Source organism: Otolemur garnettii, unplaced genomic scaffold (assembly GCF_000181295.1).
Source record: "Otolemur garnettii isolate 467f Iridium unplaced genomic scaffold, OtoGar3 scaffold00007, whole genome shotgun sequence".
NCBI lineage: Eukaryota > Metazoa > Chordata > Mammalia > Primates > Galagidae > Otolemur > Otolemur garnettii.
Window position 1 is genome coordinate 24,660,605 of NW_003852402.1, and position 12,301 is coordinate 24,672,905.

General features: G+C 35.7%; 1 protein-coding gene across 2 annotated transcripts in view; it reads left to right on the top strand.

Moving 5' to 3' along the window:
* LOC100940566 (uncharacterized protein C3orf20-like) overlaps positions 1 to 9,004 on the top strand; it is a 91,293-nt gene extending 82,289 nt beyond the window's left edge. For both annotated transcript variants that reach the window (XM_023509431.1, XM_023509432.1), the window contains 2 exons: positions 2,492 to 2,634; positions 8,372 to 9,004. In XM_023509431.1, the coding sequence (XP_023365199.1) occupies positions 2,492 to 2,634; positions 8,372 to 8,378 (150 nt within the window). In that variant the 3' untranslated portion in view covers positions 8,379 to 9,004. The remainder of the gene's footprint in view (positions 1 to 2,491; positions 2,635 to 8,371) is intronic.
* Positions 9,005 to 12,301: the final 3,297 nt, after the last annotated feature.

Genomic DNA, 12,301 nt, shown 5'->3' on the forward strand with positions numbered 1-12,301 from the left:
CAACGCCCGGCTATTTTTTGGTTGCAGCCGTCATTGTTGTTTGGCGGGTCCGGGCTGGGGATTCGAACCCGCCACCTTAGGTGTACGTGGCTGGTGCATTAGCCGGTTGAGCTATAGGTGCCGAGCCAAGTTATTCTATTTTTAGTAGAGACAGATTCTTACTATTGCTCAGGCTGATCTCAAACTCCTGAGCTCAAGCAATTCATCTGCCTCAGCCTTCCAAAGTGCTAGGATTCACAGGTTGAGCCACCTGCCCAGCCACTATACTGCTTTTGCAAAACTCTTCTCTCTGGTATTTGTTGGACTGGTTCTCTCACTCCTTTCATGTCTGACCACCCTATATAAAAAAAGTATTCTTGACTCGGCACCTGTGGCTCAAGTGGCTAAGGTGCAAGCCACATACACCTAAGGTGGCAGGTTTGAATCCAGCTCGAGCCCGCCAAAAAACAATGGCGGCTGCAACCAAAAAATAGCCGGGTGTTGTGGCGGGTGCCTGTGGTCCCAGCTACTTGGGAAGTTGAGGCAGGAGACTCGCTTGAGCCCAGGAGTTGGAGGTTGCTGTGAGCTGTGATGTCACAGCACTCTACCAAGGGGAGATAGCTTGAGGCTCTGTCTCAAAAAAAAAAAAAAAGTATTCTCCATCCTCCACATTCCTCCTGTAAGACTTTATTTTCTGTAGAGCATTTACCATCACCTGTCTCCTAATGTATATTTATTGTCTGGCTCTCTCCTCTAGTATTCAATAAGGGCAGAAACTTTGTTCACTGCTCCATCTTCAGCACCAAGAACAGTGCTTGGCTTATGGTACACAAACTCTGAGTGGCCACTATGGCTTTGGTTGATTTTTTTAAAAAGAGGCGGTGGAAGTATGTATATGCATAAATCACAGTTTTTTGAGAATATAAATTTGTGGTAGATAGAAATCATTCAAAATATGGGGCCCATGGTAAAAATAATATCAGGGGTCCTGGTTGTTATAATGCTGAGAGCATCTGGATTAGATTATTCCAGGTTTTGAAGTTCAACTAAAATGCAAATTCAAGACAACATCATTAAAGAAAAACTTAGAATTTTGGTACTGGATCTGGTCATATCCTGGCCTCTGGTTTGATAGAAACTTAAGGTGTTTTTCTAGTTTAACATGTGCCTGTGTTATGACCAAGTTATTCTTGCAGGAACCGAACACTCTAGGCCCCAGGTTTGGCCTATGAAATAACAATTTGAATATATACAGAGTGGAAATCTTTGCATGTATGAATACACCCTCCAAATAAGAATGAAACTTCTCAGTGTATCAATTTTTTAAAATTACACCTTTTCCCAGTTATAAAACCATAACACATTCATTTATAGGGACAACACTGACTGAAAGTCATCCTATGTCACTGGTAAGTTCTTCAGATCTTATATTCACATACATATTTTGTATTGTAACCTTGTCACTTGCTATCATTACCCATGTATCATAGCTTAATTTCTAAGTTTAAGCTACATAAATGGCTTCATGGCTGATAGACATAGGTGCTAAAGAACAAATACCAAGCATTTTGGATCAAGAAACCACAAAAACCTCCATTTCGGCCAGCAATGGCTACATAGATGGTCCCAGATATGTATACTCTGTTGTTAGCAGTGTTAAGTTCTGTGTTGGAACCAGCTATACTTAAAAAAAAAAATTTTTTTAAAACTATTATCTCTGTCCTTTGCCATGTTTTTGTATTCTTCTGTCCAATCTCTAAAAGTTGAATATTCTAGGGTGGCGCTTGTGGCTCAAAGGAGTAGGGTGCCAGCCCCATATGCCAGAGGTGGTGGCTTCAAACCCAGCCTGAGCAAAAAACTGCAAAAAACAAAAAGTTGAATATTCTAAGGTGTTCATTGTACCTCAAAATAAGCTCTTTTGCACCTTAGAACAGAAAGACAAACTTGGTTTTACACAGTAGAGTTGTATATCTTTATTAAGAATGGGGATTTAAAAAAATTAAAATAAAAAGTGGGGATTTTAGAAATGGAAGGCTTTTAGAGTTCTAGTCTAATTCATAAATCATAATGCTTTTTTCTTTAAAGAGGAAATTGTGGCTCAGTATGGTTAAATGATTTTCCTGAGTTTTATAGAAGTAATTTCATCTAGAACTCAAGTCTCATGACTGACAAATTCATGGGATCTGTACATCTCCTAGAGGTTAGCTGTAAAATGAGTTGGCTAACTAGGGAGCTGATGATTAAGAACAGATATTGGTAACTTTTTAGGATCTAATTATCTAGTTAGGATACTAGTTCTGACACTTTGTGTGCATGATTGAGTGTGAAACTACGGCACCTGTTTTCTTATTCTTACACAATATATTCAAGTTCTAGGAATATGTGTGATGACCATTTTATGTGTATACATACAAACACTTTCTCATAAGGACACATTTGAAGATTTTCCTTCAAATAAGCAGAACTACCTTTTTTATGACCAGATTCTGAAATGTCCTATTCACTTTTACAGATGTACATTCGGGGAAGATTACTATTTGCCAACTTTGTTTTCAATGGCTATAGCACATCCTCTAAAGACCTTCAAAAGCAAATTGTGAAGACGAGGAATGATTACCAAAGGGGATATTTCCTACCCGATGACTTCAGAATCTGGTAATTACACATATCTTCCTTACCATATCTCACACTTTTTTTTTTGAGACAGAGCCTCAAGCTGTCCCCCTAGTCTAGTAGAGTGCCATGGCATCACAGCTCACAGCAACCTCCGACTCTGGGCTCAAGTGAGCCTCCTGCCTCAGCCTCCCAAGTAGCTGGGACCCACTACAACACCTGGCTATTTTTTGGTTGTAGCTGTCATTGTTATTTGGCGGGCCTCGGCTGGATTCGAATCTGCCACCTTAGGTGTATGTGGCTGGCGCTTTAGCCACTTCAGAGACGCTGAACCTGTCTCATACTTTTAATTAGAAATCCCAGACAAGGGCCAACTTTCAAAAATTGCTTGTATGGATGTTTATTCCTGTCTCAAATCTTTTCTGGAAAGAGATGGCTTATTTAAAAGTTCAGTTCAAGGAAGGTCACTTTTTCTTTAACCAGCATTTAGTCTACAGAGCCATTTGGGAGTTCCCATGAGTATTCCCCAAAGTGAAAGTATAGAAATGTTCAAACCAAGAACTCAATTCAACCAACTCATTAAAGTATGATCCATTGGCCAGGTGTGGTGGCTCATGTCTATAATCCCAGCACCCTGGGAGGCCAAGGAGGTGGGTTGCTTGAGTTCATGGGTTTGCAACCAGCCTAAGCAAAAGCAGGACCCAATCTCTACTAAAAATAGAAAAACTGAGGCAAGAGGATGGCTTGAGCCCAAAGTTGGAGGTTGCTATGAGCTATGATGCCATGGCACTCTATCCAGGGTGACAGATTGAGATTCTGTCTCAAAACAAATAAATAAATAAATGTATGATCCATTGGATGTTAACGTCCTTCTTTGTGTTAGTATTTTTTTCTGTCAGAGAGGACATAAAAGTAAAAAAAAAAACATGCTTAGAATGTATCCAATGGCTGACAGTCTCTGGGAATGGCAAAAACAGAACTTTTAAACTTAAGCTGTTTTTGCTCTGATAAATTATCATTTGAGGCACTTACATGAATAAATAAAACTTGGACTAGTGAATCAAAGACTTTCCCTGAAATATGTCCTTTTTTTGTTGTATTAATACATTTTTAAAAAAGAGATGAAAGAGAATTTTTTGGCTATTTATTAACTCATGTTGTAAACATCATAATAAAAAAGGTACAGACAAAAAAGATATAAGTAAGTACAGACTTTATTAAGGATTTTGTAATCTTACAAGGAACAATAATACAGACATATGTAAAACTACAATTGGGTTCCTGTAAAATCCTTTAAAATGGTTGACAAAAATTCAATGTGATAAAATACAAAAAGTGATTATAGAAAGTACTGCATCAAATATAGTTATAGATATTTGCACACTCATATTCATAGCAGCATTATTCACAATAACCAAAAGGTGGATGCAACCCAAATGTCCACCAACAGATGAATGGATTAAAAAAACTGTGGTAAATATAACAATGAAATATTATTTCGCTTTTAAAAAGAGGAAATCCTGTCACATGCTCTAGTATGAATGAACCCTGAGGACATTATGTTAAGTGAAATAAGTTACAGGACAAAGCTAGTAGGATTCCACTTGTATGAGGTGGAATCATGGAATAATTTCTATTTCACTGAAACAGAAAGTAGGAAAAAAGATGGTTGCTAGGGGCTGTGAGGAAGGAGAAAATGGGGATTGTTTAATAGGTACCGAGTCTCAGATTTGCAAGATGAAAAAGTTATGGAGAAGAAGAACTGTACACTTAAGAATGGTTAAGATGGGCAGCACCTGTGGCTCAAAGGAGTAGGGTGCTGGCCCCATATACCGCAGGTGGCAGGTTCAAACACAATCTGGCCAGAAACTACAGGAAAAAATAAATAAATAAATAAAATAAAAAATTAAAAAAAAAAAAAAAAGAATGGTTAAGATGGGGGCAGCGCCTGTGGCTCAAAGGAGTAGAGTGCTGGCCCCATGTACTGGAGGTGTCGGGTTCAAACACAGCCCTGGCCAAATAAAAAAAGAATGGTTAAGATGGTAAACTTTGTATTTTTATTTTTAAGTTATAATTTAAAAAACATACAAAATGAATCCCCTGCCCTTGCCTAAAAAAGGTTATAATCTCAAGTCTTCAGGTAGGGTAGGAAATAATAGTTCTAATAGATAAAACACAAGTGATCAAAGAGTAAAAATGAAAATACCTCTGAAAAATATTTGAAACGATATTAAAATACATACAAGTTAAAACTCCAGTAAGTATCCAAATTCAAGAATACTTAAAAAAAACTTTTGGTACATAAGCCTTAACTCTTTAAATAGTTCACTAATTCCTATTTTCTATGTTCATAATTAACAGTGTTAAAAGAGTGCAGGACGGGCACCATGGTTCACGCCTATAATCCTAACACTCTGGGAGGCCGAGGCTGGAGGATCCCTTGAGCTCAGGAGTTTGAGACTAGCCTGAGCAAGAGTGAGACTCTCGTCTCTACTAAAAATAGAAAAACTAGCCAGGCATGGTGGTGTATTCCTATAGTCCCAGCTACTTGGGAAGCTGAGGCAAGAGGATCTCTTGAGCCCAGAAGCTTGAAATTGCTGTGAGCAAGGCTGAGACCATGGTACTCTATCCAGCCTGGGTGATACAGTGATTCTGTGCCAAAAAGAGAGAGAGAGAGAGAGTGCAAAGGCCCCCAAAATATGTCATTTCAGGACACTTTGAGAAATATGTTATATTCCCAGGAAAACATTGTGTGGAAAGGAAAACAATGAGAAAGAAACAGAACCATAAGATTAAAAGGCAAAAACAACTGAATTATGTGATGAAGCATCTACACATTTGTGATGAACGTAGTATAGAACTAACTTCATAGCTGAGCTTTTCAGAGTGAAACTCAAGAGGCTCACAGTTCTGTTTTAAAGGATGACTCTACTGACCCACTCTTGCTGGCGAGATAAGGCTTAGAGGACCAGCACAATTTCAAGCTCCTTTCACATGTGGAGTTTCTGATGAGTCTGCAATTATTTCAAACATGGTTTGAACTAACTGCAGAAGCCAGGATGATGAAAAGTGTACATTTTCATTATGCACTGTAACTTTTGGATTTGGGATCCTTGCATGCTTTTTCAGAAATCTTGTCTTCTAAATTAAACAGAAAAACATGTAAGGGACTATAGCAATGCCACAGTTATGATAAGAGACCATGTGATAAATCAACTAGGTCAGAATATTTAAAAAATCCAGAGCAGCCAGGAACACAAATTGAAAAGCCTATTGCAAATTTCCTTCTGCAAAATACTGATGTAAAATGAGGCATTAACCCATTTCTACTACATCATCCTTGCTTGTTTTCATTATCCATAGTAGAACTTCTAAAAGTGAGCTCTAAAATGTGGCAGATTCAACAACAGATTAAAGGAAAAAGGCCTAATCTCCAGAAACAAGAGTTCAAAATCACTTAGCTTTAGAGCCAGAAGCAATGGCCTTTCACAAACTATGAACAATTATTCAATTAAATGAGACTGATATAATATTGTAGAGAGTGTTTAAGAAAACAGAAATCATTAATTTGAGGGGAAGATTTTTCTTGCGGGAGGGGTTGATTTTTTGTGGCTAAATTGTTTTGGCTAAAAATAGAGCTCTGATAACAAAAGTCACAAGAGTATTTCTTCTCACTGGCAATTAATAATAATCAGAATTTCTACTGTGAGAAATTACTATAATATCAGTCTGTCTGAGAAGACTTTTTACCAAATGTCATCCCCCTAATTTTAAAAGGATTAATCAACTAATTCTTTCTAAAATGTAGGCACACATACAAAAATAAATGTGAATCTTGGTGAACATCAGCCTCAGGTTATCTTCAGTCTTCACATTCTTGATGTTCCAGGAATGATGCGCGAGTTTAGGTTGGTTCTAGGATAGGCCCAGGGGCCTGGTTTGATCTGGGATCCCTGGGACCATACCTAGAACAAACCCAAACAAAACCAAACTCCTTGGGAGTCCTTTCAGCTCAGGTAGACTTCTGGGCTTTTCACCCACATGAACCTCCAGGTCTGTACCAGGACCATACGCCAACCTTTAAATGGATGGGATTAACATTTCTGGAACCTTCTGTATACTGTCAGATGCTAATACTGCGCCTGAGTAAGTACTATTTAAGTTATAGTATGAACAGAAGGTACAGATTGGTGTAATAAAAGTGCAGAAAATATTTAGATTTAGAAATCAAGTTAATTTTCTTAAGAATTTACTTGGGAAGGAGGAAAGGATATATAATTGTTTTGCATATTATAAAAGAATACACTTGTAAAAAGACATGATTTAATTTTAGAAAAAATAATAAACTTATTTGGTGGTAGCCAAGCTTTAGGAAATGTTATAAAAGTGAAAAACATAAAGCCTAAAATAGTAAAATTTTCCCTTACTTTAAAAACCCTTCAGACATAAATGAGAAGAAATATTATTTCTTTTTTTTTTCTTTTTGAGACAGAGTCTCACTTTGTTGCCCCCGATAGAGTGCGGTGGCGTCATAGCTCAAAGCAACCTCAAACTCCTGGGCTCAAGGGATTCTCTTGCCTCAGCCTCCCGAATAGCTGGGACTACAGGCACCCACCACAGGGCCTGGCTACTTTTTTAGAGATGGGGGGTCTCGCTCTTGTTCAGGCTGTTCTTAAACCTGTTAGCTCAAGCAATCCACCCAGCTTGGCCTCCTAGAGTGATAGGATTACAGGCATGAGCCACTGTTCCTGTCCCAAGAAATAATATTTCTATAACCATATCTCACAAAGTACACCCATTTTTAAAGACAGTGAAGTTAAAAGTATATACAGCTTAAATACTATTCTATTGCAGTAACATGTTGCTAAATGAAATAACACATACGAATAAAACTGATTTCATGCTTGGCAACCTAAAATATATTAAAATGAATAGCATTTTAAAATACCACATGCATTTTCACTTATCACACATTTTAGGATATCCACAATATCAATTCCTCCTTATTCATGCTGAACTTTTGCTGTGTGAAGCTCAAATCAATTCATCCTCTCTTTGATTTATAGCAATCAAAATGAGTAGAATCACTTTCTTCTCACAACTATACTCAAAGAGAAGCTTTCTCCTATCACCATCCTGCGTTTGGCATTGTGACTCTCTATTCTGTAATGGCAGTCTCAACTCAACAAATGGTTTGGATAATTTATTTTTTAAAATTATTATATCATACCTGCCTTCCATTAGCATGGATGACTGAAAGCTGACTATGAGACATGGTTGTAACATGAACAGACTGATTTTCCAATTATTCTGTATGAGACAGAAGCATGAGTCAATATATGGTTACTAAACATAATCAGCATGTTTGTAAAAATAAGGTGTTTGATGCTAGCATATCCACTTTTAGAGAGCTTTGAATTTTCCTTGCAAATATTATAACATGCAAATTTCAGGTTTACTTTTCATTCAAGATAGAAAAGTCATCCTAGTTGAATATTTAACATATTAAATGATAATTTAAACATGCCAAATATAGAGTGACAATCGGAATTTAGTCATTCAAATATCTGTCAATATCATTATATCTAACATTGATAATTATTGGTAAGCTTTTAGCATATATTTCCTTTAGTTGAATGAAAATAAAGATAATGTGTTAAAAAAAGTAGCATAACCAAAAACAATAAATCTTTTATGGTACAAATGCCTAGAGTCTATAAACATTATTTGTTTCTCATGCTTCTATGATATCAATAATGAATGGTTTCTTATTTTTCAGGGCTTAATCTTTTCATGTCTTGGAAATGAAGATGTATTACTCTCTAAACAACAAAACCAAAAGCCAAAGAAATTCTTAATAGCATGTGGTATCCAATTCAAATAGAAAATACTGTAGAAAAAGTTAACTTGAGTGGACCAGTCTTAATCAGCGCCAAAGAGTGATAGTATAGAACTAACTTTAGAGCTAGTAAAGTATGAAAATGAAATGGTTCCTTTTATTTTGGGAGCACGCATAGAATCCTGTACGTTCACATGTTAAAGACAGCAGTGAAACAAGTAATGAGAAATAACTGCCACAAAATCCATTCACTTAAGCATAATCTGCTTTTTCTGGTTTTTATTCTGGGTCTATTCCCTTTTACTTTATACATAATTCTAACTAGCTTAGTCATCTGGTTTCCAAAGCAACAGCAGATCAGAAGGCACATTCATTATGAAGGTGGAGAAAGGCTACTATCACAGGCACACTAGAGCAAAAAGTGAAATAAATGGAGGAATCAGAATGATGATTTAAAAACAAAGCTGTGAAAGCTAAAACAAGCACAGCAGAATGGAGCCATTTAGTACCGGGACAAAGACCTCTCAGCACCTAATTAGTCTAGTAGAGTATAACAACTCATGACTATTTTGATATCAAACAAATGCATTTCATATAGAAGAAAGCAATGCATATACATTTTATAAAGATTTCCTTTTAGAAATTATTTCAAAAAATTTTAATGCTAAAAGAGGTTCAGTCTCTATAGGAAACTGGGATATCTAGAATGACTCATTCTCTAGATGTTCAAGTTAGCCAGTTAGTAAATTCCATATTCAGATGCAAACAGTTCTAGAACCTAAGTCTCAGTGAATAGAACTGAAGTTATATTTATAATGCTGTAAGTTTTAAATCTGTGTCCTATACTAAGAACAATTAATGAGAACAAAATATTTGACATTTTCCTGAAATATGCACAATGATTTATACAAAGATGATAGTAAAATTTTCTTTTACAGCTGAATTCATTAATGGAGAGTCCTAGAAACATCAATATATAAAAAGTGAATTAATACTTTAAATATATGGCAATCACATATTCTACCAAGTATTTTTAGCAAGTTCTTAGGTAAGGGGCAAACCAAAGAATGCTAAGCAGACGAACAGTCACCATGAAGTCCATGCACTTTACTGACAGGAAAGCCCCTCAGCCTTCTTTCAGTCTACTTACTCTTATTTTAGACACAATTTTAGCAAGCGTGGCGATCTGGCTTCTCAGTCCACGGCAGATTAGAAGCAGCAAATTAGGGGCCTATTGCAGGAGGCAGGCACACAAGACAGCAGCAAAAGTGACAGCTGATTATAAGGGAAGATAAAGAAACTGTGAAAAACAGACATAACTCAAAAAGCATAGCAATGTGAGCTCATGTAGTAAAAGGGCATGTGATCAGTAGGCCTGGGGGAGAATTTCTGTTTAGCACATTATGAGAGGAACTGGTATTCTTACAGATGATAGAGAAAAAGTTAAATTATACATACTCTGGAAAAAGTGAAGTAGAAAGTATACTTAGTTTAGCAAAATGTTAAATTTCATAATTAAAGGATTTGCCTAGCTGAAAAATTAAAGCAAGTTAATCACCTGTCAATGATGACAGATAAATAAATTGTTATTGTACTTCAGCAATTTTTCCTGCATTTTCTCTTCTAAAATGAAGCTTCATTTACTAATGTAAAGTGTGATTTTCATAGATACATTCTTAGAAAGAGAATTGAAAGAATAAATCTTTATGCTTTGTCTGGCTGTCATTCATAGTATAATATCTACTTTAGTTCAAAGAATGACTTAGCTGACCTATACCTAAGTCTTAGGATATTTAGTTCGTGTTTCCCTGTTTTGTTTGGGTATAGAAATACTGTATACTATGATTAAACTAAATCAGGATATTTAGGAATTCAGGATATTTAGTTCTTGTTTCCCTGTTTTGTTTGGGTATAGAAATACTGTATACTATGATTAAACTGAATCACTTTTATTCCCATGTGATTCCTAATGATCTGTTAAAATATTTCATGTTTTACATTACTGATGGGAAGAGTCAGAATCACCAGAATGAAATGATTGGTAGGGTCTCTTCTAACACTCCAATGACTTACAATTGTGTAGATTGTATCAGAAGTTGATTCTTTTTTATTGCTTTAACATTAAAAGCTTTATAACTTTTATTATTTAAATCCAAATACTACTATTATTTATTTATTTGTTTATTTAAGAGACAGAGTCTCACTTTGTTGCCCTTGGTAGAGTGCTGTGACATCACAGCTCACAGCAATCTCCAGCTCTTGGGCTTAGGCAATTTTCCTGCCTCAGTCTCCCGAGTAGCTGGGACTACAGGCACCTGCCACAACGCCCAGATACTTTTTTGTTGCATTTTGCCAGGGGCTGGGTTCAAACCCACCACCTTTGGTATATGGGGCTGGAGCCCTACTCATTGAGCCACAGGCACTGCCCTACTATTTATTTTTTTTAAGAAAACTGAGGTTCAAACTAACTTGCCTACTGTAAGTAGACAAAGGGTAAAAATCCTGTCTTTCAGAGTGACCCAAATAGATTCTCAAATGCTTTCTTCCATTAACTAGTAGGTTTGTCCTAGTAGAACAAACTAGGGAAATCTTTGTATTAAAAGCTATCGGGATGCTACTCCTAAAAAGAATTATGCTGTCAAAATAATATTATAAAATTTGGAAAGCACAATTCTAAGTTTTCCCCATGAAATGTTTTTTGCAGAGGGCTGCTTCTGGATATAGGATGGCAGCTATTAAAACTAGGCAATACATTTTACCCTCCGCAAATTAGATCAATACATTTTTTGAAAGGAGCACTTATGTTGAATAATAACAAACAGTTTTAAAAGGAAAACAAAAGTCAAAATCTGATTTTAAAAAAGGAAAATATTCTTAGAAAAGGAATAAAAAAAATAATACCTACTTGTATTGCACTGGCCTGTCTTTATATTTCCTAAGGTGTTCATTGCAAGAACAAAGTCCTAGACAGAGATTCTTAGATTTTATTGGTCATAAACATTACCTAGATCTCATTCCAAAATGACCAAGTAAGAATGACTGGGACTGTGGCTTAAAATCTGCATTAAAAAATAAAAATTCCAGTTTATTCTGATACAAGTACCACACTAGAACAACTAAGAAACACTGATTTAGAATAAGAGAAAAGTAGTTAAGAAATTTTCGCAGGAGATAATACTTTACATTGGAAATACTGTATTTTAAAAGATGAAAACTACATATAAGTAGAATATTCAGTTAAAATCCCAAGATTGTTATATTAAATATTATAATTTCAATGAGTTTTCATGGAATTAAGTAACAACTAGTGAATAAAACAGAACAGCCTAAAAGACTAGACATTTGTAATTAAAATTATTTAAACTTTCAAAATTAAAAAGTATCACCTTAGAGAACACTGAATAAAACTGATCCAATATTATGAAGACATTTTCCCCAAAACGGTGTAATAAAAATAAAATACAATAAAAGAATTAAAAATTAATCTAAGGAAAAATGAAGTCAGTAAACTAAGTAATTTAAATAAGGAAGTAAACTGTAAATATTATTTAAGAATATAATAGTCAAGTATAGTACAAGAAAATATTTTTTTCTTGAAACTTAGTTGTTTGTAAGTGGTAAAGTTAGGCCTACTCTAAGGTACTGCCCCAAAGAGCTGAGGTATAGTCCCTATGTCAGTGCATAGGAGTTACAGGTTTCAATAACAGTATGCTTTTGAAAATATCACTCTTTGAAAAATGCGATCACAACCAAAACAGATGAGATTGGCCAATGTGTAAAACAGTCTCTTTTAAGAGGAGGTCTGTAAATGTCCCAAGAAGCTGACACGATGTTTCCCAAATCTCATTAAGGTGGACAGGGCTGGAAAAC